Source organism: Acanthaster planci, linkage group LG16 (genome assembly GCF_054643075.1).
Source record: "Acanthaster planci isolate LZ-2023a linkage group LG16, COTS_SCS, whole genome shotgun sequence".
NCBI classification, from domain to species: domain Eukaryota; kingdom Metazoa; phylum Echinodermata; class Asteroidea; order Valvatida; family Acanthasteridae; genus Acanthaster; species Acanthaster planci.
The window spans coordinates 12,007,512-12,034,000 of NC_141792.1; the positions used below are offsets into that span (position 1 = coordinate 12,007,512).

The window sequence follows — 26,489 nt, forward strand, 5'->3', positions numbered from 1 at the left end:
GAATTTGTATTGTTATCATTATTATTATGGTCTTTTAAGGCTGTTCCCTTTTGGTTTCACCTAATACATAACCTAATTTCTCAAACGTCAACAATGTCATATTTGCAATGTCACACTTTCCCTCAAAATCATTCTGTTCAAGCCATTTTATAGATTATGACGGGTATCACGTAAGTCGATCAGTGATATGTGTTTATGGGATCCTCGGCGGGCCCTGCATGCGTTCCTGAAATCCCCCACTTGCTGTTCAGAATACACATACATTCAATAATATCACCTCCAAGCTGCACAGTGCAGCCAGGATTTATCCCATATTCACAAAATATCCTTTCAGTGGGTAGTCTGCAAAATAAAGCATTAGACGAAACTAGTTTCCATGTATTTTTTGTCGTCGAGTTCTTTTGCTTGTTCTTGATAAAGATCAGGATCTGGAAAAAACCAGTCTACCAGTTCTGAGCAACCTGCGCTCGACTGGTTATCGAAGCTCACGTCAACTACCGCGCATTGTGCGCTCGGCGCCAGCTATGTTAAAAAAGCGCATAAATCACCTAGCTCGGTACTTCGGGTTCGCAGCGACTAGTAGTATCAATGGCAACATTCACCATGAAGTTCTTCATGCCTCTGGCTAGCTTGCTGGCAGTAATGAGTAAGTTGATGCAGATTGTCTTCATGTATAGCGAAATCCCCACAATAAGAACCACGAGGCTAGTTTTAGGCCTAGTTAGAACCTATAGGCATACTTCGAAAACACCGTTGCAGCTATACTATTATGGCTATCACTTCAGTAACCTGGTTTCATGAAGCCGTTCTTAGCTGAATGCATATTACTGATAGTTGCATTACGTGCTGGTTGTTGTAAGTGAAACCTTTATATAGGGCTATACATTTTGTGGGGCGTTGATAAGTCAATAGATCGAAGTATGCTAAAAGGTAAAACTTGAGGCTTATTTTGGGCCCTTTCTCAATTAACTGGCTAAGGCTAGGAGTATTACAGGCATCTGTGGTAAGTGGCTGCTCCATTGGCTGGCGAAAGTCAGATTACGTGTGAAGAATGTGCAGCCTTGGTAAAGTAACGATTAGGAATTAAAACAATGATTCATATTACACCCCCCCAAAAAAACACAGCAAAACATATGAAGAACTTAGAACAAACACTTGAACATGCGTAGTATGATGACTTCTGTCTGAACTCATTTCAGCACCGACTCTTAGCCGAGTAATAATCGGCGGGCACGAGTCCACACCAAACAGCCGACCCTACCAGGTGGCCCTCTATGGTTCCAGAAGTGCCAGCTGGCAGTTTTGCGGTGGTACCCTTGTCCACAAACGATGGGTCGTATCAGCCGGCCACTGCAAGTTAGTACCACACACCAGTCAACCCCCCTGGATTTCGAGTGCAATCTGTCGTCATTCGATCACTTTCGCAAAAAGAGAACACTTAAATACCCTTCTGCGTCACACCTATAGTCGTCTTTATAGGAAGATGCTTGATCCGTTTTTGCGAAAGTAAATACGTCCACGAAAAGTGCACCAGGAGAATGGAATATGTCATGATTAAGCTATTCTAGGGATGAGGCATGGTTTGTTAATGAACGCCTTTACATCTACCTGAATTACACGACAGACAATTGTAAGGTGGAGCAAGGTAAAGTAAGTTGTAAATTTTGCGTTTGCTACAAGGTCACTTCAGAGACCATTTTGGTGCCAAAACTGCCACGCGCACGTCCGACTGGCATGTTTCAGGGGGCCTGTGTTTTTGAGCGTAAACAATCATCACCCAACTTCAATCCATTAGTGCGTCATTCGATGAGCAAGGTGTGTATCCTGCAGAATGCAATATTTGAGTGACATAATGGCATGATGTACCATGTTTGAACTGGCCCTGTAATACAAGGCAGACGTCAAGAGGCTGTCCAAAAACCACTTTATATTGTTTTTACCATTTGCCTATTGCTTTCCGCTGGTAAACAGGTCGGGCAGATATGTCTTCGTAGGTTTGGGCCTCCACGATAAGTACAACCACAGTGCAGCTGGCCAGCAGATAATCAAGGGTAAATGGCATCGTCATCGTGGCTACAGTGGCGGCACTCTTGATAACGACATCTCCTTGATCGAACTGAGCAAAGACGCCGACATTGGCAACGGTAAGATCGAAGCCATTGACATTACCAACAAACGGCCTGCTAAAGGAACGAACCTGCTCGTGAGTGGATGGGGAACAACATCAAGTAAGTTTGCTTTTAATAATCAGCGAGTTACAGCGCATGCTTGGGTCATTCGAGATCATCAGATAAGCACGTGCAAGGTTTACCCTATTGGGGCAGCCATAAACCGTTAAGTGATTTCCTTTGTAGTTCACATTCGGGCGTGATCTATAGTTTGACCAGTGGTCAATGCTTCCAACAATGCACAGGCGCGTTACTCTATGACCCTAGTTGACCAACTTTTAAAAATCTCATCGTTACTTACATGGCACTTTGGCTGCGATTCTTACAGTTTACATGGTCACTGAAATCTTATACAATTATTTTCATGTGAATGGTTCTCTCCATAACGGTAAAATAAAATGGGTTGTTGATAACCAGCGGTGCGACATGCCCCGCGGCCTGGTCCCAAATGGTCGACTTCATAGTCCGAACCATCTATCGCATGGAGTTCTTAAGCGGACAGGCAAACGTCGAGTGTGTGAGTTCGAACGTCATGTTTGTGAGTTCAAACGTCGTGTTTGTGAGTGGTCAGGGCCAATTTCATGAAGCTGCTAAACACAGAACTTTGCTTAGCATAGTTTGTCTTGCTCAGGGAAAAATGATAAACGAACATCAGTTGAACACCAGTCACAAGCATTTGAACATTTTTATTGGTGATCCTGTTTTTAGCAAGGGAAAAAATCATGCTAATGATCCATGAAATTGGCCCTGACCACTCACAAATATGACATTCAAACTCACACATGCGACGTTTGCCTGTCAGCTTTATAACACCATACCATCGTTCAGGCTGTGTTAGTCGAACTATAGCCACCTAGTCGTCACTCGAATTAACCCTGGCTGACTCCGACGCAATGAGCACGTTCGAGCTGGCGTGACGTCAGCCGCATTCTCAAGCGCTTTTGACTCTTTGAAGTACTGGACTGGATCACTACCATTAATCCCCCATAAACTTCATTTGATAAGATTGCAACATGGCGAAAGCTGTGGGTGTCTCTTTGGTTTGTACCATTTAATTTCAATACATTGAATTTATGGCATGGATAAGAAAAGAAATCCCCCCCCCCAGTATTCTGTACCATGAACATCACCCCCATCTATTTTCATATGGCGTCAGCACAACTCCCGCTTTTCAAATTCCCGTGGCTGGGCAAGTCCCTTACAAACATTCCCGATTTCCCCATCCCCAATTTTCGGCACAAATTTACGCCACTGAACCAAACAGCACGGCAATACGGCTGGTTGGGCATTTTGATTGTTTGGCTCGTTTCGTTGGTTCTGAAGTTATTTGGCTGGTCAGTGACACAAGTTTGGTAGGTGATTGTCAATCCATAATATTCTCACTCTTTGTAAAGAGTGCTTATGGATGTGCATTGATTGATTGCACTGTAACAAAGTTGAGGTATTTCTTTCATTCGATTTACCGAGGTGGAGGGTCAAGTTCAAGAGTTCTGATGGAAGTGATGGTTAACGCAACCTCCATGCTGGCTTGCAGAAAGGCGTACGGATCCCCATCGATTACAGACAACATGTTTTGCGCAGCTGCGTCTGGAAAAGACTTCTGCCAGGTAAGTCATTTTTCCGCTGGTGCAGAGGGTGGCAGAGGGACGAGTGATGCCATGCAAAGGCCTAAATTGGTTCGTTGGGGATTCTAAAATGTTGAGAGCTCGGGCTAACCCCCTGTGGACAATCCCTTTTCTCAGATGTAGCTTTACATTTTCTCGTTCAGACGTGTTGATTTTTAGAGGAATGTTGCCGAGTTAGAGATGTTCCTTGTTTCCTTAAAATTTTTCAAACCGTCCTCACTGTCAATATAAAATGTCAATATAAAATAGGCAACCTTTTGTCTCTCCTTTCCAAGCTGATACTCGATATTGTAGACTTCATTCTAGTCGTGTTTGAGTGGTACGCTGTCACAAACTTGCTTCATTGATCAGGCTGATGGGTCACTGTTGACTGAACTTTAATCACGGTTTCCGACGGCTTGGTTTCCCCTTTTCTCACACTAGGGTGACGAAGGTGGCCCAATTGTCAGCGGCTACGGAGATGGCACCCACGACCCCGGCACCACTCTGGAGGGCATTGTCAGCTGGGGTTACGGCTGCGCTCATGCTAAATATCCGGGTGTTTTCACTACCGTCGGCAACTACTGTGACTGGATCGCAGAGACTTCTGGCGATGCCGTCAAGTGTTCTAGTTAGGGACCCGCCAGCAGCCGAGGTTTTATGCATGCCCCCGATTGATAAGACTGAGATTTAAGGGAAACACTGGTTTGGGTTCTCTCGGCAATCGACTACCGTCGTTAGCAAATAAAATTGTCAGAGTTGAAATAAGACATGGAAATGAGCTATCGTCAAGGCAATTATGAAACAAATACATAAAACGTACACTAAAGAAGTATACTTTACACGCTTAACTTAATACCTCACTGTTTGCCTACTTTTGCATACGTCTGGTTTCTTAAAAAACAACCGATATTAAACGGTGCTTCAAACTAATGAAACAATTCCAAAAAGCTTCATTAGAGGACCTTTTTTCAAGTTGACGATCTTCAAATTGCCTCAATTAGACAAACCTTTATTGTTGCTTTAGTTTTGATTCTAATGAATAAAACAAGCAGAAAGCAAAAAAACAGACTAAAGACTGAAGTTGTCCCGATTCATCATTGATATTTCAGTCAGTTAAAATTATAAAGTTTCTGGGCGGCACGACGGCGTTTCAGATTTTTAACTCGGAGCAAAGGGGTAATTTTAAAAAGTAATGACTTGGTTGAGTAAGTTCGACTTATGTTCGGTTTTTATGCATGTCATTTTTTGCAATTGAGTTGGCCACAGATGTATAAGAGTTGCAGCTCATTCAGCTCTCGTATATATTGTACATGTTCTGTAGGCAGACTTTCTTGTAGGTATCCTGTTTATTAAAATTAAAGTATCATCAGTGGAGTAAATCTGTGCTGTAAATTTGGGGGGGGATACGGAGAGGTTGGGGGAACTACTTGTCTGACTATGGAATTTGAAAGTAGGGGGGCACACCATATGCAATATATAGGGGAGACGATGTTCATAATAAAGACGTACATCAGAAAATGTGTATCAACTTCATGCAGAATCTTACACCAAAAAGGCAAGTACGCTTTTAAGATTTGTTTTCCTTCTTTAGTGATATTGCAAACATTTTAGTCGTTGGAAAGCTGAAAAATTCTTCACATTTTGCTTTGATTTTTTTGGCTTATCAATAACGCGCTGCCGGTATGATTCAACAGTCCATCACCTCCACGTCAAACTTTAGGGCGAGTGATATATACCGCTAACCCATGAAGATTTAAGCCCATGAAAGTATATCCAATCTCATTCGGACCAAGCCAGTTTTGGGGTGTGGATTTAGTGGGGTGGGGTGAGCAGAGGTATTGTGGCTGGGAGGAGTGGGGAGTTGTTGGTATTCGTTGGGAAGAGTAGGATTTGGTGGAATGAAATGGGGATTTGGTGGAATGGAATGGAAATAGGTAGAATGAGATAGGAATATGTCAGTGGGGTGGAGAGCCGTTGGATGGGTGGGGATTTGTTAGGGCGGTTGAGTTTGGACAGTGGTAGGGATTGACTGAAATATAAAGAAATGTCGTGCAATCCCTTAAACACAGCTACTCAGGGTATGTGCCAATTTGTCTTGAAATTAGAGCTGAAGGATTACGCATTGTCGCTATACTATGTTTGCATTTGCATGTTCCGCATGTATCTTGGATTGGTATAAATATTTAGAAATTCAAAACGATTGATAATTGCCTTAAAGATTTGGAGGGTAGGAGGAAAAGAAACGTCACAATTTAATCAAGAATGGGTCCCTATACAGCGTCACTATGGAGACAGAGAAAAATTAAAGATTCGCAAGTTTGGTCAAATGACTTGTTTCGCACTTATAAAGGTAGAGAATCAATCCAAGGCAGCTTGGCTGTTCTAGTTCAGATGTTTATGAAAGAAAAAGATACAATGTGTTTTTGGTCTTCTGTAAGAGTCCCTTACAAACACGTTGTATTCTGGATTAATACGGTAACAACTTCTAAATGGTTCACAGTGTTTTGTGGGGTTTTTTTTCAGATAAGACTAACAATTAAATTAAAAAGCTGAGTTAGCTGGGGAAAAAGTGTTGTTTCCCATGCTCTAGAAAACAAGTCATTCATTTGCCGTAAACACTTGAGATAATGGCTCAGTTTTTTATTTTCTGTATTGGTAATTTTTTGTTCACCTGTGCTCGCTCCCTTAAGTTCACATGGAGTTTGGATCTTACCGATTGATAAGGCTTTGATGTTTTTACCGGAAATATTGCAAAATACACAGAAGTAGGTCTTTGTGAAAGTTTTTAACGCCATGAATTTATGATATATTTCTGGCACTTACGTTTTGATTATATCTAAATACATAACCCATGTCCCTAAACGTTCCGAATGTTATGTCCAGCTAGCCCCGTTTGTCCTTTGAATCGTTCCAATTAAGCTACTTGAACGTCAGGATTGTAGATTATGACGAGTGTCAGGTCGATCCTTAATTTTGTGTTGATGGGACCCTCAAAGAGCCCTACGTGTGTTCACGAAATTTACCACTTGCTATTTAGAATACATTAACATTTGATTAAAATATTTGCTTTAACTTGAGTTCCTGTCTTGCATCAGAAATATCACCTTAAAGCGGCACAATGCAGCCAGGATCTGTCCCATATCAGCGAACTTTTTTTCACGGAGATGGTGTGCAAAGTTGACGAAAAGCGGTTTGTTTCGATAACATCTTATTGTTGAGTTCGTTTTCTTGCTTCCCTCACCATAAAGCTAAACAAGAGCTGGAATTAAAGTTGTCTTTTTTCAGACCAATCCCCACTCGACTGGTTATCGACACTTACGTCAACTGCCACGTATTGTGCGTACTGCCATGCACGCTATAAGAACCCCAAAAGGCCCAGCTCTGTCTCGCAGCAGAGACAAGCACTATCAACGGCAACATTCACCATGAAGTTCTTCATCCCTCTGGCTTGCCTGCTGGCAGTACTGAGTAAGTTGGTGCAGATACAAACCATTCCATAGGAACTGTTTGGCCGGTTATGCTTCGGTGGTAGATATATGTTTTAATCTCTACCTTCTCTGTCTAGCCTAATTTCATAAAGCTGATGTAATCATATGCATATGGAGAAATACTACCGATACTTGCATTAAGTTCAAGTGGATATAAATGAAAACTGTATAAACATGAATTGTGTACCCGCACATTGAGCGTGGATGAGTCAATCAAAACACGCTGAAAATGGAAGCATACAAAAATTGAGACTTACTTTGATCCTGTTCGGATTAACTGGCTACAGCTAATATTAAAGGTGTCTATGGTAAATGGCTAAAGTCAATAGATAGTGGCTTCCATAGCCAAACGTTAGCTTACGTCTTACGAGTATTTCAGCTACAGAAGGTAACCATAAAAAAATTAATAAATGTTTCTCTAGCATTCCCACCAAATCAAGCACAAGAAAACCAAAACAAATTCTCAAAAAAAGTTTATCGCAGTTTTGCCTAATTTTAAATCATATTTCAGTGCCAGCTTATGCCATATACGGTGGGGAAGAGTCCGTGCCAAACAGCCGACCCTATCAGGCGGCTCTGATCAGCCCGTGGGGCCGCGGGTCCGTGGCTTGCAGTGGGGCCCTTGTCCACAAACGATGGGTCGTTTCAGCCGCTAAATGCGCGTAAGTATGACGCTTTAGTCCGTTTATCCCCAGGCTCATGTCTAGATATCTCATGTTAAATCATTCGGTCGAATTTCCGTCGGCCTTTCTGTAGCAAGACGTTTGATATGTCTTCGCGAAGGAAGAGATGCCGTTCAAACATTGTACCAGCAAAATGGTATTTGTGACTACGACAGAAACGTATTACATGTACTTCGATAAGCTCTTTCAGGGATTAGGACATGGTTAGTTAATCCTCTGCATCCACCTGCCTGAGTGCTCGTTAGGCCATTGTACGGCAAAGCCAGCCGTAGGGATTTTTGCGACTGGTTCAACGTTTAGATAAATTTTTGGGTCCACCATCCTTTACAAGCACCTAGCTGAATTGCCATATAATAGGGCTTACATTTTTTTTCATAAAAGCATCACCAAATGAGACATTTTCCGATCAAATTGTGAAACCCTACATAAAACCCACTGTTTGAGCGACAAAATGGAACCATATGTATCAACTTCATGTCGCTGATCTAAATGGTTCCGTCGCAAAGAAAACGCCAAGCAGCTGCCCCAAACCCATCTGATATTTTGTTCTCCCGGTTTCTATCTTACAATTTCCCTGTTGCTTTTCGTTGGTAAACAAGGTTAGGTAACGTTATCATCATAGGTTTGGGATACCACCATACGTCATACCATGGTTTGCCCGGTCAGCAGTACATCTGGAGTGATTGGTATCCCCATCCAAAATACAACAGCTACACCAACGATAACGACATTGCCTTGATCAGACTCGGTGAGGATGCCGACCTCAGCAGCCCCAAAATTGCAACCATTAGCATCAGTAACTCACGGCCTTCTCCGGGGACGAATCTACTCGTGAGCGGTTGGGGAGCACTCGATTGTAAGTCTACCTTTAATGAGCGAGTTTGGTATTGTGAAACGCAGGCTTAAAATGAAGCGAAAAATTAATACGCATGCAGGAAGTTGATCTTTCAACCTCTGCCTACGCGAATTGAACAAGATCGAACACTGTGATGTCAGATACGTTGCTGATGACAGAACCTTCTATTCCAAAATACTCTCACTGACGTTATACCCTTGGTTCGTTCCATTTAATTTCAATAAATTTTTGCAGCTTCATTCCCGGTGGTTAGACTTTTTCCCCGCCAACCATTTAGTGTTACCTCTCTCAAATTTGTGAATTAGACTTCTTTAAGACTTCCGGTCAATAAAACATTACTGTCATTAGTCCAGAAGTCAATCTGAACCAACCAACCAATCAAAGGCGATGGCAATGTGGCTGGTTGCGGGTCATCTTTAATAGTGGCTCGGTGATTGGTTCTGTACTAGTTTGGCTGATTGGTTACTTTGGCTGGGTAGGGGATTCCAATCCATGGATTTGTATGGATGTGCATGGATCAGCTTGCTTGTAATAAAGTTTGAATGCTTATTTCATTTAATCATTTAGATAATGTAGGAGCGCCAGGTACTCTGAGGGAAGCAGATGTTAAAGTACAGTTTATGGATGACTGCAGAAAGGCCCATGGATCCTCATCTCTCACAGACAACATGTTTTGCGCCTACAATCCTGACAAAAATATCTGCTATGTACGTAAGTCATTATTTTTCCGTTAATACAAGGGACGGTACAGTGATATCACGGCCTACATTTATGGTAGCCGCAGGCCTTGCACTGAGGAGCAGGGAGGCGGGTCTAAGAATGTTACGCCCTGTTTTGGGGTGTACCGTGGTGCAATCTCTCCCTGAAGAGCTTGTTATATCCGTTATCTTACTCAAAATTTATGATATAAAATCTGACGAAGGCAGCCCTATGTATTTCCTCCCATTGCTGATACATGTCAGTGTAGATCTACTTATGTCAGGCAAGACTTCTGGTTGACATTCTCAATTTTGGACTCAACTATGTGTCCGTCAAATTCTGGCAGGGGGCCGCCATCTTTTCCTTAAAAATCTTGGTCTTTGACGCTTGGATTATTGTTGGTAAGGCTTTGAACATAGCTTTATAAACGGTTTGATTTCCCCCTTTCCCGCATGCTAGTCTGACACCGGTGACCCTATTGTCAGCGGCTACGGTGATGGCACCCACAACCCCGGCACCACCCTGGAGGGCGTTGCCAGCTGGGGTTGGAGCTGCAGTATTCAAAACCACCCCGGTGTCTACACCATCATCGCCAACTACTGTGACTGGCTGTCTCAGACTTCCGGAGGTGACGTCCAGTGTTAGAAAGGAATCCGCCGGTGGCCTAGGGATGGACACGGCACTGAATGGAAGAGGTATTGGATACACGACCTCTCAGCATTCGACAACCAATTTTATCTAACTGAACTGAGATTAAGCAAAATATCAAAATGAATTATCGTACTCGCCGAGGCATTTTGTAATCTAGCGAATGAAACATGCATTAAACAAGCAAACCTTACACAGTTAAAAGCCAGCTGTTTTCCTCTTTGTCTACTTCGAGTTTGGGAAAGGGGCGTCTCAAATTTATATAAACAATTAAAAGCTGAATTACAGGACTTCTCTGATTTTTCTTCCGATTATTATACGCAAAAACTTCAGCTGAGGTCTCTCTCCTGCCTTCAAAGTATCTTACTTGAGCTGTTGCTAGCATGACTTCACATAATTGAATCTTACGGACCAGAACCCAGCCTTGAATTGAATTTTAAGTTAAAGATTTAATTTGAATAAATTTAACGATCAGACAGTACATTAAAATACTGAAATTGTCTTCATTAATTGATACCGCAGTCATTACAAGACTATCCTTTCTCACAGAGTCCCAAATTCTCATCATCATCGCAGACATGGACAGACACTATTCAGATACGCAATTTCATGCCCTGGGGAAAATCAGAGGCAATATTGGTGTAGCCTTTCGAGGCTCTGGTAAGCTCTTCACCGTTACTATATGAGCCCCAAGCTTGACCACCAGAGGGCGCAATTTACCAGAAACTGAACACTCCCTACTATATGGCTCTTGTCAACCAGTGAGAGGGTGCTTGTTCTCGAAGCGGATTCAAGCCCCTTAGATGTTCTAATTTTTTCCAGGAGTCATCTCAGAATGTCTTGTAAGAAATCCCTTCCAAGGAGATCAGTCCCACGAGCCTGAAGGCGAAGTACCGTACCTGGGAAGACGAGTTACTCCCAGAGAAGCTTTGCCATTTGGTTTTCATTTGTAAAGGAAACGATTTTTACGAAATTGAAAGCGCCAGCATTTTTGAAACGGTTAGCGAGTGACAGGGTGTTCTTCTACAGAGTTGATTTGCTAACCACCAACCCAATACTGAATACACCACTGGGATCCATGGGTTGGATTGGGTGAACAGCCAACTGACTGCTTTTGAGTAGAGAACGAGCTTCAAATGGTTTTCGGGGAATGAATGAGAATACTTATCGTGCCCATTAGAGTGCTGTTTAACTTCACCGCTCAGTGAAGCTTTTTTTCGCCACGAATGCAGAGTACAACATTGTTGAAAAGGCATTTTACTTCGAGGTAAATTTTTACTCTTAACTCGGTGAGGGACTGGAATGGATGAGTAATGTGTGTGCGTCTATGGCGTGTCTGCCTATGAATACCTCTGCTGACAGTGTATGTGTATATTGTCACTGGTATGTGCGTAGTGCACTAAGTAGCCACTGGAGCGTAACGAAGAATGCACTGCCCATTTCAAGGGAAATTCTCCGCCAGGACGAGTCGCTCAAAACGCACCTCTACCGTTTGTTTTAAAAGGAGGAGATTGTGTGGCCTAAGAAATAGTATAATTGTGTTAGAATGGCCCAGAATTTACTCCCTAGATTCAAGGGCTGCCATCCCAGGGCAAAGTATAGAAAAATTGCAAAATTGTCCCAAGAGCTTGATTGATGTCATTTGAGAAATGGCTGCTGACAGACTTAACTTGAGAACGTTCATTTTTGAAGGGGTGAGTTTGCTTTTGGTGGCTAATTTAAAATTTCATTGGTTACACTACTAAAATTGAAAATCAATTGAAACCTGGATGGGATTTAGTTGGATGTGACGGACATTTTGTGGAAGGTCAGATGGAAATTTGTTTTGGGCTGGCATTTTTGGGATGAGTTGTTAAAAAAACCTTCGATGGTATTTACATGAACATACTGTATACGTGTTCTGCATACAGGACTTTTTTGTGGGTCTTGTGCCCTCTAAAATTAAAGTATCTATTCCAACTAGCGTCCAGCCTAACATTTTTGCGTAAATTTGGGCGTTGGAATTGGTTGAAACTGGGCGTAGTTGGGATTTGTAGGTATGTTTTTGGGTAGTTGAATGGAGATTTGATGGAATGGAATCAGAAAAAGATAGGATAAGGTAGGAATTTGTAAGTGTTGGGTGGAGATTTGATGGGCGGGTGGAGATCTAATAGGGTGGTTGGGGGCTGGGTGAGAATTGGTTAGAATGGGTTCGGATTTGAAAGTCTGGGTGGGGATTTGGTAGGGTGGGTTTGGAGTTGTTAGGGTGGGTAAGTTTGGACAGTGATGGTGGTTGACTGAAATAGAGAAAAATGCGGAATTTGCAGACCCAACTCCCCATGGAGTGTGTGTGTGTGTCAATTGGTCTTGAAAATCGAGTTCAGGGATTGTGCATTGTTACTACTTAGATGTTTGTGTTAGATTAAGATACGATTGTGTTCTGGTCTTCTGGAAAAGCCGCTGACAAATAGGCCTACGTTGTAACCTAGATGAATACGGTAATAAGTTCTAAGTGGGTCACCGTGTTTTGTGTGTTTTTAAGATAAGAATTAAAATTAAAGATTTCAGTTAAAATGCTGGACTAGCTCCTAAAAATATGTTGTTTCCCATGCTCTTCAAAACAAGTCCTTCACTTTGCGTAAACACTCGAGATAATGGCTCAGTTTTATATTTTTTGAATGGTATTTCTTTTTTCACCTGTGCTCGCTGCCAAGGTTCACATGGAATTTGGATCTAATCGAGTGATAAAGGCTTTGATGTTTGTACCACAAATGTTGCGAAACACGCAAAAGTGGTCAAGTCTGAAAGATTTTAAACACCATAAATTTATGGCACTTACATTTTGGTTTTTTCTAAATTTATAACCCATGTCCCCAAACGCTCCAAATGCTATGCCCCATTTGCCCGTTTTGTTTCCTTCCAATTTATATTAAAGGCAGGATTGTGAATAATGACGGGTATTAAGTCGATCCTTAAGTTTGTGTTAATGGGACCCTCAAAGATCCCTACCTGTGTTCACGAAATTCACCACCTGCTTTTTTGATTAGCTTCTTTACTAAAGTTCCTATCTTGCATAAAAAATATCACCTCAACTGGAGTAAAATTCTTTCAATGCTTTTCCTGGTCCTTACCAAAATAAACACCAGTGAATAAAAAAATTCTACATCATCGGTGTTATTTTTAACACTAGAGTTTTTGCAGTGTGGGCACTTTGCGTTTGTGTCTCGAAGCGGTGACTAGTAGGCTCAACGGCAACATTCACCATGAAGTTCTTCATTCCTTTGGCTGGCCTGCTGGCAGTACTGAGTAAGTTGGTGCAGATACAAACCATGCCATAGGAACCGTTTGGCTGGTTATGCTTAGAAAATTCTGTGGTAAATATGTTTTAATCTCTACCTTCTTTGTCTAGCCTAATTTCATAAAGCTGATGTAATCATATGCATATGGAGAAATATCACTGATACTTGCATTAAGTTCAAGTGGATATACATGAAAACTGTATAAACATGAATTGTTTACCACATATATTGAGCCTTGATAAGTCGATTGAAGCATGCTGCAAATGGAAGCATGCAAACATTGAGGCTTAGGAGCATTGCAGCTAGGAGTATTACATGTGTCTGTGGTAAACGACTACTGTCACTGGATGGTGGCTTCCATGGCCGAACGTTAGATTACGTGTTCTGCTCCCGAAAGTAATTATAAACAAACGTAATGATTTTTCTTCAGCCTTGCCGCCCAAAACAAACAACAAAACATAAGAACGCCCTCAAAAGAAAAAGCGAATTGCAGTTTTGCCTTCTTTTAAATCATATTTCAGTGCCAGCATTCGCCATTTCCGGTGCGGAAGAGTGCTCTGATCAGCCCGTGGGGCCGCGGTCCGTGGCTTGCGGTGGTGCCCTTGTCCACAAACGATGGGTGGTTTCAGCCAGATTGGATTTTCGGCACTATAGATTGAATTAAACAAGTATTAAACCATTACTATCCGGGCACAGCCAAACCCTTGGGTAGGGATCTGGTGTTGTGGGGTTGGGTGGGTTAGCGTAGGAAGTAGTGGATGGGGTGTGGCTGGGCAGGAGATCATTTGGTGGGATGGTCAGGGATGGGATTTGTAATAGACATTTAGTCGAATATAATAGATATGAAATCATATAAAGTCAGATGGGAATTTGTCAGTGGGACGGTGGGGCTTTTGGGGGTGAGCGGGTTAAATTTTTGATTGTTTATACATGAACATGTACACGTACACACTGTGCGTGGTATTGGCAGACTTTCTGGCCTCTAAAATTAAAGTATCAATGTCATTCGTGTCCAGCCCAACAGGGCTGGATTTGGTGGGGTTGAGCTGGGATGGGTGCTGGACTGGGTTGAGGCTGGGTGGAGTGGGAATTTGTTGGTATGTTTTGGAATGATTGAGTGGGAATGGCGATTTGGTGGAATGGAGCGGGAAATAGATAGAATAAGGTAGAAATTTGTTAGTGTGGGGTGGAGTTTTGATGGGCGGGTGGAGATTCATTAGGGTGGTTAGGGATTTGTTAGTATGGGTGAGAATTAGGTAGGGAAGGTTGGGATTTCAAAGTGGGGTGGGGGTTATTAGGGTAGGTAAGTTTGGACAGTGATGGTGGTTGACTGAAATAGAGTAAAAAAGCGCAATCCTTCAAGTTTTAACCCCAAACTCCCCATGGTGTGTCTCAATTCATCTTGAAAATCGAGCTCAAGGATTGTGCAGTATCACTTCTGTGTTTGCATTTGCGTCGGCCAATTTACCTCTTATTAAAACAAAAGTTTAGATACTGGAAACGTTTCACATTGCCATAAAGTTTGGGATAGTGGGAGGACAGAACCTGGTGGAAATTTCGTCACAAAAAATAGGTTCCTTTAATATGTCACTGAAGACAAGAGAAAACAAGACAGAGAAAATGCAAAGTTTTGCATGTTGGTCAAATGACTTGATTTTCATATATAAACGTAGAGCAGCGTACCAAGACAGCTTGGCTGCTCTAGTTTAGGTGTTTGTGTGAGAGAAACGATTGTGTTCTTAGACTGCTGCAAGAGCCGCTAAAAATATGTTGTAACCTGGATTAAGAAAGTAATACCTTCCAAGCAGGTCACAGTTTTTTCGTGTATTTTTTTTACAGATAAGAATTACAATAAAGATTTCAGTTAAAAACCTGAGTTAGCTTGGGAAACGGGTGTTGTTTCCCATGTTCTTCAAAACAAGTCCGTCATTTGGCGTAAACACTCGAGATAATGGCCCAGTTTTGTATCTTTCGGAGAGGTTTTCTTTGTTCATCTGTGCTTGTAGTCTATGTTCACATGGAATTTGGATCTTACCGAGTGATACAGGCTTTGATGTTTGTACCACAAATGTTGTGAAATACGTACATGTGTGACAGCCTTTTTACGCGTTGAAGTTATTAAATACTTCAAGCTCTTAGCTTTTGGTCTCGCTCAAATATATAATCAAATCCCCCGAACGTTGCAAATGTTATATTCCATTTACCCGTTTGGCTTACTGAAATTACCTAGTTTCTTTCCAATTATGTCAATTATTATTAGTTAGCAATAGTGTTTAAAGAATCCTCAGAGGGCTCAGCATGAGTTTATAAAATCCTCCACTTGCTTTTGAGAACACGTACACATTTATACTTGTAACGAGAGTTCCCATCTCACACCAGAAAATATCATCTCAAAACGGCACCATGCGGCCAGGATCTGTCCCACATTAAAAAAATTTTCTTTCAAGGAGAGTGGTCTGCAAAGATATAATATATAACAGACTGTCAAAAAATGGTTTTGCTATTGCTTTCTCGTCTTTTTGTTGTTTACTTTACTGTACTTTACTTTACTTTATAAAGATAAACAAGAACTGTAATACATGTCACCTGATGGGATTCTTTTCTCTGACCTATCTGCGCTTAACTGATTATCGATACTTATACGTCAATAGTATTTTATGCTCGCTCCAAGCTATTAAAAAGTACTGAAATCCTCCAGCTCGGCACTTTGTGTTTGTGTCTCGAGACAGCGACTAGTTAAATCAACGAAAACATTCACCATGAAGTTCTTCATTCGTCTGGCTTGCCTTGTGGCAGTACTGAGTAAGTTCATAGAGACTGTGTTCAAGTATTGGGCATACCGTGCGATAGGAACAACATGGCTAGTTATGCTAAGAAACTACCGCTGCGAATATGTTATCAAAGCTATATTTTCTTTCTGGCCCAACTTTTAAAAAAAGGGATGCACGGCGAACTATTATGGATACTGTGGAAAAAGGTTCTAGTGGTTATAAGTGAGAACTGTGCATGTGTGAATAAGCCTTGATGTTAGCATGGATGGGTCAATGGAAGCATGCTATGAGGTGATAATAGACCGTATTCGCGGCGTCCCGAATTTCAGTCGTACTCCCCAACGTAGTGTATTTACTTGAAAACGTTAAATTCAAAGAACCAGACTATATTCTACGATTTCATTCCGACCCCCAAAATCACCTGGTACCATCTCATTACGGGTATCAAATTGATACTGTACATTCAGGAATACGACTGAAATTTGGGACGCCGCGAGTACGGTCTATTGGGGCTTACTTGGATCCCGTCCAAATTAACAGACTACGGCTAGGAATATTATTTGCGTCTATGGAAATTAACTGCAGTCACTGGCAAGCGACTTGGACAATAGTCGAATGTAGATTACGTGTAAAAGTGCTACATCTTTAAAAGGTAATCATCTGCAAAAATTAATGGTTTCTTTTCATTCTTCTCGCCCTCCCAAAATAACAAAAACACAAAGAAGATAAAAGAAAAGAAACTTCTAAATATGACTTCCTTTTATCTTATTTCAGCGCCAGCTCTCGGTAGACGGATTGTCGGCGGGTCAGAGTCCGTACCGCACAGCCGACCATACCAGGTGGCTCTCTACACTGACCCCAGTGGTAGCTACCAGTATTGCGGCGGTACACTAGTCCACCAACGATGGGTCGTTTCAGCTGGCCACTGCAGGTTAGTACCACACACCAGTCATCCCCCCTGGATTTCGAGTGCAATCCGTTATCATTCGATCACTTTCGCATAAAAGGAGAACACATAACTACCTTTCTGCGTCAGACCTGTAGGCCTAGGCATCTTTATAGGAAGATGCTTGATACGTTTTCGAGAAAGTAAAAATGCCCGCGAAAAGTGCACCAGCAAAGTGGCAAATGTCACAGACAAACCTGGCAAACACTTTGATAACCTATTTCAAGGGATGAAATGAGGCATGGTTTGTTAATCAACCCTTATTTGTCCGGCAGTATTACACGGCAGGCTATTTCAAGGTAAAGCAAGACTAGAAATCGTAAATGTGGATTTCACGACAACTTCAATTAGGCCTAGCTAGACCATTAAAAAACTGGCACGCGAACATCCGACATGCATGTGTCACGGGGCCTACTGTTTTAGCCCCTCCCCCCAAAAAATTCATCGCCCATTTTGAATCAGTCAGTGTGTCATTTTTCTTATCACGCCGTGTAACCCAATGCAAATCAACTACATGAGCAACAAATGGCACGATGTACATGTACCATGTTTCATGTGACCCTGTTACAATGCAAATGCCAAGAGGCTGCCCAAACCCACCAGATACTGTGTTTTCCAGGTGTTCCATTTAACGATTTGCCTATTGCTTTCCGTTGGTAAACAGGATGCGACCACATACCTACGTAGGTTTGGGATACCACGATAAGTACAACCACAGCGTGGCGGGCCAGCAGTTACTCAAGGGTAGATGGTTTCGCCATCCCAATTTCCACAGTGGCACCTTTGATAATGACATCGCCTTGATCAAACTGGACAAAAACGCCGACCTCAGCAGCTCGAAGATCGCAACCATTGCAATCGCCAACAAACAGCCTGCTGCACAGACTAAACTGCTCGTGAGCGGATGGGGAACCATATCACGTAAGGCTGCTTCTAATGAGTGAGCTCTGTACAGCAGGCATACAGCATTCTTGGAGCAATTGAAATCCTCATTGCGAGCGTGCTTATTTCAGGCTCTCATGAGCGACTCGCAGTGAATACGTTCGAGCTGGTATGAATTCAGGGCCGTTAATTCGAATGACCTTGCCTTTTTGAAATAACGAACTGGCTCTCACCCTTAACACGTATTGAATAAGATCGCAGTGAATGGGAAATCCTTGGATGTCTCCTGGCTATGTGTACAACGTCGTCACCCGAAGTTGAAACTTTGGCATGTTATCATAACCGTCAAAACTCGGCAAGACCCTTTGTAGTCCACAAGCCAAATTCAACTGACCAATAAACCAACCAAACAACACGGGAATTTTGCAGGTTGGGTATTTTAATTGGATGGTACATTATGTGGGACTGAGGTAATTTGGTTGGTCAGTTATTCGAGTTGAGTATGTGGTATTCAATCCTGGGTGCTTTCACGGTGTGTGAATGGCGTTTCTGGATGTGTATTGATCGGCTGCATTCTAAAAGAGTTGAAATACAGTTTTTTTATTCTATTTATTTTAGTGGGAGGGTCAAGCTCAGATGCACTGAGGGAAGTGGTGGTTAAAGTTCAGACCCTGACCCACTGCAGAAAGGCCCATGATCCTGTAATTGTCACAGACAACATGTTTTGTGCAGCTGCAAAAGGAAAAGACTCCTGCCAGGTAGGCAATTACTCTGCAGAGGTCTGCGGAGGGGGTGGTAGAGGGACGAGTGATGCCATGCACATGCCCACAATGGGTGGGGTGGGGGTTCTACAATGATGGCAGTTTGTTCTACCGCTCTTTGGACAATACCTTTATCGAGTACACAGCTTTAGGAAGAACCACTGCCTGGTCTTAGAGCTCAGTGTTTTTAAGCTTACCTACCCAAGTCGTCGCCCTAGTCAATATAAAATGTGTTGATGACAACCATTTGTCTTTCTTTCTCTGATACTTGATATTGTAAACTTAATTCTGCCTGCCACAACTAAGTGATTGACTGGCCAACAAATCGACCACACTGTATATGTGTGTCAACTTTGAGCAGGCTACCATCATCTCTTTCCCACATTACTTGTTTCAGCCTGGTTTGAAGCTGATGGTTCTCTGTGGGTCAAATGTTTATCATGGTTTTCCCATGGTTTGGTTTCCCCACACTAGGGTGACGACGGTGGCCCAGTTGTCAGCGGCTACGGAGATGGCACTCACGACCCCGGCACCACCCTGGAGGGTATTACCAGCTGGGGTAACGGCTGCGCTATTTCTAGATACCCCAGCGTTTACATTGCCGTCGGCAACTACTGTGACTGGATCAAGACAGTTACTAATAATGCTGTCCAGTGTGCAAGTTAGAGAGGGATCCGATTGATGGACTCGCCGCTGATTGCAACGACTGAGATCTTAAGGGAACTCTGATGCGTGAGCTCTCGGCATTTGACTACCGTCTTAAACAAATGGAACGGAAAGAGTTTAATTAAGACATCAAAATACAATGTAAACTTTCGCCAATGCAGTTTGAAACAAATCATTAAAACGTATAGAATGAAGAAGTGAATTGTACACAGTTAACTACAAGTTATCTGTCACCTTTCAAGACTTGCGGTTTCTTTGAAAAACAACTGATATAAAAGGGTGCTCAAAATCAATGTAATTATACAAAAAAGCTGAACTGCGGGACCTTTTGATTTCTCTTCCGACTGCTTTTATCAAAACAAAACATAGCTGAAGTCTCCGGTCTCCAAAGTGTCTAAATACTTGGATAACGACTTCACAAGATTGAATCTTACAAACCAGGATCCAAGCCTTAGTGCATGCTGAATTAAATTTTTGATTTGAATAAACTATTAAAACTAACACAAAGCATAAAAAAGACTGAAGTGGTCCTAATTATTGATATCGCAGTTATGTTCCTCCCCACTCAGATCCAAGCTACATTCTAGTGGACTCAAACTAGTCAGATATGCAATATTGTATTCGCGAATGGGTCACGACTCGTGACCCGAAGGAGTTTTGGAACAGTTTCTTTCAAAGAAATCAGTCACTGGCCAGGTCAGGGCACTCTCATCCCCTTCACTCCATAGACGAATCCAGTGACGTTTCACTGGACGGGCCTAATGGACCCTTGAATAGTAGTATGTATTGTGTTGGGCCTTGTAGGGAGTGAATATCAGGGAATAGTGGCTTCCTCTAATAGCAGTCACAATCCTGACCGCCATTAAAGGGGGCCACCGTAACTAACCAGTGATGATATGGCATTCCTATGGTCAGTGGAATTATCTATACAAGGTACTCAACCTGTAACGTACCCCCTCCCTGAAGGATCAGTTCTTTGGGCGAAGCTTGGTATCGGGATTAGACAAGTTACCCACGGACATTTTGCCGATTTGTTATTGGTTTTGTTTTTTTAATTTATTTATGTTAATCATTCCGAGGATTGAAAGTGTCAGCATTTTAGAAACAGCGAGCGAGTGACAGAGTAATCCACCGGGTTGTTTCCCTAACCACCCACCCAATACTGAATACACCACTGTGATCCATGAGTTGGATTAGGGTTAACAGCCAAGTGAATGGTTTGAAAGAGAACGGGTTGATGAATCGAAGACTAAAATCTTTATATGCTTCTCTGGGGATGAAAGAAAATATTTATTGTGTCATGGGCACGACTCAGCTGCTGTAACTTTCCTGCTCGATTACTTTTTTCAAGGTAAATTTACAGTTACGCTTGGACGTCGGAAATTGTTCTCCTTAAAAGCGCAAGAGCACCTGTTGTGCCTGTTCGTCTGCAGATTGACCCTACCTGGGCATTGTCCACTCACTCAGAAAACCCGGCTGTCCATGGTTTTTTTAGCACTATAAATGACAAGATTTTCAATTTGACCGTTGAAAAGGCCGCTGTGTTCTTCTCGTTTTTTCTCAAATCAGTTAATTCAAATATGAAACATGTCAGTGGATGATTCTGCAATTTCTTTTTCCATTAAATCAGCCAATCTTGTGACATCACGGCAAAAAAAATGATGTAACCTCCCTTTCATGACGATGTAATTAAACCTCAAGGTGAAAGTTTGGATCAAATTACACCAACATTTACAGTGATGTGTACAGTGTGTAAGAGTATATGACACTTTGTCACATCTTAGTCTTCTGTTGTTGTGTGGCAGGTTAGCGCAGGAATTAGTGGATAGGGATTGTGACAGGATAGGATTTGGTGGGAAGGGCGATCACTGATAGGATTTGGTGGAATGGAATGGGAATCTGAGGAACGGAATGAGATCGGTAGTGTGAGGTTGGAATTTTTTAGTGTGGGGGAGTAGATTGGGAATAAGGATGGGAGTGTGGCTGAGTGGGGAAGGGCTTTGGTGGAATGTAATGGACATTTGATGGAATATGATGGCAAAGGAATTTAATAAGGTCAGATGGGACCACGCGTGCTCTGTATTCAGCTTGTCTTGTACGTCTTCCGCCCTCTAGAATTAAAGTATCCAATCCCATTCGGGCACAGTCCAAGATTTGAGCGTGGATTTAGTGGGGTGGGGTAAGGAGAGGTTGCATTATGGCTGGGAGGAGTGCGGATCTGTTGGTATGGGTTGGGATAATTGAGTGGGATAATTGGGATAATTAAGATAATAAAGATTCGTATGTTTTGTGAAATGACTTGAGCTGATTCGCTTATTGTAAACTTACAGCAGCAACTCAAAATGGTTTATCTGCTCTCGTTCAAATGTTTGTGTTATAGTAAGATACGATCGCCTTCTTGGTCTGCTGAAAGAGCCGCTTACAAGTATGCTGGATCCTGTATTTATACAGCAATAGCCCCCAATTGGGTAACAGTGTCTTGTGAATTTTTTCAGAAATGATTACAATGAAATATTTCATTTAAAACTGGAGTAGTTCGGGAAAAGGTGTTGTTTCTCATGCTCTTCAAAACAATGAAGTCCTTCATTTGCCCTAAACACTTGAGATAAAGGTTCAGTTTTATGTTTTCGAGTGGTATTTCTTTGTTCCTCAGCTGTTCTTGTTGCCCTAGGTTCACATGGAATTTGGATCTTACCGATTAATAACGGCTTTGATGTTTGTAACACGAAAGTTGTGAAATTCAAAAAAGCAGGTTTCTGTGAAAGCTTTTACGCCTTGCATTAATTATAATCCAAGCCTCTTCCTTAAATTTTGTATTGACTGAATATATAATTAACTCCCCCACATTTTTGTCCCATTTGTACGATTTGTGTACTGTAATGACATCGTTTCCTTGAAATCATTCCAATCAAGCTATCTCAAAGTCAGGGAAGTGAATTATGACGCGTATGAAGTCGATCAATAATTGGTGTTAATGGGATCCTTAGCGGTTCGTTAAATCCACCACTTGCTATTGACAATACATATACATTTAATTAAACTATTTGCTTTAATCCAGAGTTCTCATCTTGCACAAGAAATATCACCCGGGCCCACAGCGGCACCATCCAGTCAGGAACTGTCTGTAATTGACAAAATTTTCTTTCAAGGAGATGGTCTGCAAAGATAAAGTACCAAATCTATGAAGAGTGGTTTTGATATGTTTTCTCGCCGAGCGCTTCTTTTGGTTTCCTTCACAATAAAGATAAACGAAACTGGAATAAAAGAAGTCTGCCGGGAGTCTTTTCTCCGACCAATCCGCGCTCAACTGGTTATCAACACTTACGTCAACTGCCACGTATTGTGCGCTCCATGCCAGCTATTAAAATAGCACAGAAATTCCCTTGCTTGGTACTATGTGCTTGTGTGTCGATGCAGTAACTGGTAGACTCAACGGCAACATTCACCATGAAGTTCTCCATTTTTCTGGCCTGCCTACTGGCAGTACTGAGTAAGTTCATAGTGATTGTCACTGCGCGTTAGGAACAACATAGCTAGTTAAGCTCTTTAAGAAAATACTGTTGCAGGCATGCTATCAAAGCTACCTTCTGTTTGTTGCCTAACATTTATAAATGCGATGTAAGGAGAATGCATCATGGATGCTGTGGCATAAGGTTCTAGTTATTATAAGTGAGAATTGTGTCCATAGGAATAAGCCTAAATGCTAGCATGGATGGGTCAATGGAAGCATGCTGAAAGGTGATAATTGGGGCTTACTTGGATCCCGTCCGAATTAACAGGCTACGGCTAGGAATATTACACGCGTCTGTGGGAATTGGCTGATGTCACTGGCTGACGACTTCCATAGTCGAACGTTAGATTAAGCGTAAAGAATTACAGCTTTAAAGCCTAACCATCTGAAAAATTAATGATTTCTCTCCGCCCCAAAATAACAAAAACAAGGAGAAGCTAAAAGAAGGGGCACTCGTAAATATGACTTCCGGTTAACCTTATTTCAGCGCCAGCTCTCGGTAGACGGATTGTCGGCGGGTCAGAATCCGTACCGCACAGTCGACCCTACCAGGTGGCTCTCTATGACGACCCCAGTGGTGGCTACCAGTATTGCGGTGGTACCCTTATCCACCAACGATGGGTCGTTTCAGCTGGCCACTGCAAGTTAGTATAACGCATCAGTCATCCCCTTGGTTTGGGTGTAATCCATAATCCGATCATTCGATCACTTTCGCAAAAAAGGAGAATTCATAACTGCCCTTCTCCATCATACCTGAAGGCCTGCTTAAAGGAAGATGCTTGACGTACCTTTCGCGAAAGTAAAAAATGCCCTGAAAAGTGTACCAGCAAAATGGTAATGTCATAGACAAATTTGGGCAAATACTTTGAAAAGCTATTTCAAGGGATGATGCATGGCTGTTTTTCAACCTTTTCACACTTCCCGATTATTAAGCAGCAAGCTCTTTGCAAGGAAAGGAAAGTTGTAAATTTTGCAGATTTGCGACAAGTTCAATTTAGAGGCCATTTTGGTTATCCAAAACTGCCACATCACCCACAGGCACGCTTCACGGGGTCTGTTTGTTTTACCACAAGCAGAAAAATCTTCGCCCAGTTTTGGTCAGTCATTTTGTTGTTTTAAGAGCAAGACGCGTAACCCATGCAATATTAACTATTTCAGCAACAAATAGCATCATGTACCATATTGCAAGGCAAGCCTGTAATATTCTGACCAAAGCCACCAGATACTTTGCGCTTGTTTTTTATTATGTCTCCGCTGGTAAACAGGACGAGCTCAGATGTCTTCGTAGGTTTGGGTTACCACGATAAGTACAACCACGGTGCGGCCGGCCTGCAGTTAATCAGGGGCACATGGTTTCGCCATCCCTTGTTCCACAGCGGCACCCTCGACAACGACATCGCTTTAATCCAACTAGACAGCCATGCCAACGTCGTCAGCCCTAACATCGCGCCCATTAGGATCGCCAACAAACGGCCTGTTAAGGGAAAGAACCTGCTCGTGAGTGGGTGGGGGACAACATCAAGTAAGTTTGCCTCTAAAATTGAGTGAGTTCGTTCAAGCAGACAACGCATGCTTGGGTCATTTGAGATCATCAGTGCGCACGCGCACATCTGGGTGGTTGCTAGGTACTAACATATTCAAGCTGGCATGAATTCAGAAGCCTTAATCTTGAATGACCTTGATTTTGTGAAATAGCGAACTAGCTGATTGTAACCGCTCTCAACATTAGATTGGTAACATGGTATTAATGTTAAACCTGCGGATGGCTACAAGTTTAGTACCGTCGTCACCCGAGCTTGAAACTTTGGCATTGATTGATAACTGTCCAAACTTACGCAAGACCCTATGGGTACATGCGGTTTAAAAGTCAAATTAAACCAACCAAACAACACAGCAATAATAGTTGGTTGGACGTTTTGTAGGATGGTTCATTTTTGTGGTCTTCAAGTTATTTGGGTGGCCAGTTAAACTGAATGGGTGTGATCGTATTCAGTCCTACGTATTCTCACACGGTGTAACGAGTGTTTATGGATGTGTTTGGATCGGCTGCATTTTAACAAAATTGAGATACTTTTTTAATTCAATGTATTTTAGTGGTAGGGCCAAGCTCAGATACGCTGAGGGAAGTGGTCGTTAAAGTGCAGACCAGAACTGCTTGCAGAGACGCCCATAAACCTGCATTGATCACTGACAACATGTTTTGTGCGGCTGCAAAAGGAAAAGACTCCTGCCAGGTAGGCCATTCCCCCGCTGGTGCAGGGTGTGGCAGAGGGACGAGTGATGCCATACATAGTCGTAAATTAGGGGAAGGGGTTCTAGAAGGTTGGCAGGTTGTGCAAATAAAGTTCAATGCCTTTTCTAGGGTACACTGTTACGTGTTCTCTTTTGGAAGAGGTTTTTGCTTTGTGAAGAACCGTTGCCTGGTTTTTGAGCTTACTTAACAAAGTCATCGCCACAGTCAATATAAAATGTGCTGAAGGCAACCCTTTTTCTTTCCTCCTCTGATACTGGACATTGTAAACTTAATTCTGCCTGCCATAACTAAGTGATTGACTGGCCAACAAATCGACCACACTGTATATGTGTGTCAACTTTGAGCAGGCTGCCATCATCTCTTTCCCACATTACTTGTTTCAGCCTGGTTTGAAGCTGATGGTTCTCTGTGGGTCAAATGTTTATCATGGTTTTCCCATGGTTTGGTTTCCCCACACTAGGGTGACGACGGTGGCCCAATTGTCAGCGGCTACGGAGATGGCACTCACGACCCCGGCACCACCCTGGAGGGTATTACCAGCTGGGGTAACGGCTGCGCTGATTCTAGATATCCCAGTGTTTATATTGCCGTTGGCCACTACTGTGATTGGATCGCGCACACTACTGGCGATGCCGTCACGTGTCAAAGTTAGAGACAGACCCGCACGGAGCTGGGGATGTACAGGCCGCTGATTGGCACGACTGGGTTGAAATAAAAACTAATGTAAAGGACAATTATGAAACTAGTAAATAAAAAATTATAGCTACAGGAGAGTACTTTACAAAGTTTACTATTGGTTGCGGTGGTTTCAGAAAACAACAGATGTAAAAGTGCGTCTCAAATAAATGTATAAATGTACAAAAAGATGGATTACAGGACTTTTCTGATTTTTTTCCAACTGCTTTTACACAAACTTCAGCTGAGATCTCTTTCCTGTCTCCAAAGTGTCTTACTTGGACAACCTGGGTTGTCGCTTCAATGACTTCGAGTGATATTATGGACCAGGACCCCAAAACAAACAGAATGCATCAAACGAGTTAAGTTTTCTTCTTCAATCAGTACAAGATATGCCTCCCCATTCACACCCAAATTTCCATTCTGGTGGCAGAAGGTAAAATCTAATGGAAAAGGACAGGAAGGCGGACGATAGAATTACGGCTGGAAACAAAGCAAATGAAATACATTTAAACTAAGCAAACTTTAATACGGCCGTTTCAAAATAGTGCGCCACCAAGAGTTTGCAAGGCGTTGGCCAATCACAATGCGCGAAA

General features: G+C 42.4%; 4 protein-coding genes across 4 annotated transcripts; all 4 read left to right on the forward strand.

Moving 5' to 3' along the window:
* The first annotated feature begins 474 nt into the window (after positions 1-474).
* On the forward strand, positions 475-4,848 carry LOC110979017 (trypsin-2-like). The gene is made up of 5 exons (XM_022234459.2): positions 475-646; positions 1,200-1,356; positions 1,972-2,228; positions 3,636-3,775; positions 4,217-4,848. The coding sequence occupies exons 1-5, from the start codon at positions 589-591 to the stop codon at positions 4,406-4,408; spliced, it is 804 nt and encodes a 267-aa protein (XP_022090151.1). The 5' UTR covers positions 475-588; the 3' UTR covers positions 4,409-4,848.
* Positions 4,849-7,097: 2,249 nt separating this feature from the next.
* LOC110979097 (trypsin-3-like) lies at positions 7,098-10,663 on the forward strand. The gene is made up of 5 exons (XM_022234630.2): positions 7,098-7,243; positions 7,775-7,925; positions 8,546-8,802; positions 9,370-9,509; positions 9,961-10,663. The coding sequence occupies exons 1-5, from the start codon at positions 7,201-7,203 to the stop codon at positions 10,144-10,146; spliced, it is 777 nt and encodes a 258-aa protein (XP_022090322.2). The 5' UTR covers positions 7,098-7,200; the 3' UTR covers positions 10,147-10,663.
* A 5,410-nt stretch (positions 10,664-16,073) lies between these two features.
* Positions 16,074-19,970, forward strand: LOC110979093 (trypsin-2-like). Its single transcript, XM_022234616.2, has 5 exons — positions 16,074-16,229; positions 16,973-17,129; positions 17,809-18,065; positions 18,645-18,784; positions 19,262-19,970. The coding sequence occupies exons 1-5, from the start codon at positions 16,187-16,189 to the stop codon at positions 19,451-19,453; spliced, it is 789 nt and encodes a 262-aa protein (XP_022090308.2). The 5' UTR covers positions 16,074-16,186; the 3' UTR covers positions 19,454-19,970.
* A 2,859-nt stretch (positions 19,971-22,829) lies between these two features.
* On the forward strand, positions 22,830-26,084 carry LOC110979018 (trypsin-2-like). The gene is made up of 5 exons (XM_022234460.2): positions 22,830-22,943; positions 23,452-23,608; positions 24,230-24,486; positions 25,059-25,198; positions 25,679-26,084. The coding sequence occupies exons 1-5, from the start codon at positions 22,901-22,903 to the stop codon at positions 25,868-25,870; spliced, it is 789 nt and encodes a 262-aa protein (XP_022090152.2). The 5' UTR covers positions 22,830-22,900; the 3' UTR covers positions 25,871-26,084.
* The last annotated feature ends 405 nt before the right edge of the window (positions 26,085-26,489 follow it).

What these genes read in the sequence shown, in the direction of transcription:
- LOC110979017 (XM_022234459.2), top strand. Translation starts at nt 589, where the DNA reads ATGGCAACATTCACCATGAAGTTCTTCATGCCTCTGGCTAGCTTGCTG. An exon ending in TAGCTTGCTGGCAGTAATGA is followed by an intron (nt 647 to 1,199) that starts GTAAGTTGATGC and finishes AACTCATTTCAG; the next exon opens with CACCGACTCTTAGCCGAGTA. An exon ending in GTATCAGCCGGCCACTGCAA is followed by an intron (nt 1,357 to 1,971) that starts GTTAGTACCACA and finishes GCTGGTAAACAG; the next exon opens with GTCGGGCAGATATGTCTTCG.
- LOC110979097 (XM_022234630.2), top strand. Translation starts at nt 7,201, where the DNA reads ATGAAGTTCTTCATCCCTCTGGCTTGCCTGCTGGCAGTACTGA. An exon ending in TTGCCTGCTGGCAGTACTGA is followed by an intron (nt 7,244 to 7,774) that starts GTAAGTTGGTGC and finishes ATCATATTTCAG; the next exon opens with TGCCAGCTTATGCCATATAC. An exon ending in CGGTTGGGGAGCACTCGATT is followed by an intron (nt 8,803 to 9,369) that starts GTAAGTCTACCT and finishes TTAATCATTTAG; the next exon opens with ATAATGTAGGAGCGCCAGGT.
- LOC110979093 (XM_022234616.2), top strand. Translation starts at nt 16,187, where the DNA reads ATGAAGTTCTTCATTCGTCTGGCTTGCCTTGTGGCAGTACTGA. An exon ending in TTGCCTTGTGGCAGTACTGA is followed by an intron (nt 16,230 to 16,972) that starts GTAAGTTCATAG and finishes ATCTTATTTCAG; the next exon opens with CGCCAGCTCTCGGTAGACGG. An exon ending in AAGGAAAAGACTCCTGCCAG is followed by an intron (nt 18,785 to 19,261) that starts GTAGGCAATTAC and finishes TCCCCACACTAG; the next exon opens with GGTGACGACGGTGGCCCAGT.
- LOC110979018 (XM_022234460.2), top strand. Translation starts at nt 22,901, where the DNA reads ATGAAGTTCTCCATTTTTCTGGCCTGCCTACTGGCAGTACTGA. An exon ending in CTGCCTACTGGCAGTACTGA is followed by an intron (nt 22,944 to 23,451) that starts GTAAGTTCATAG and finishes ACCTTATTTCAG; the next exon opens with CGCCAGCTCTCGGTAGACGG. An exon ending in GTTTCAGCTGGCCACTGCAA is followed by an intron (nt 23,609 to 24,229) that starts GTTAGTATAACG and finishes GCTGGTAAACAG; the next exon opens with GACGAGCTCAGATGTCTTCG.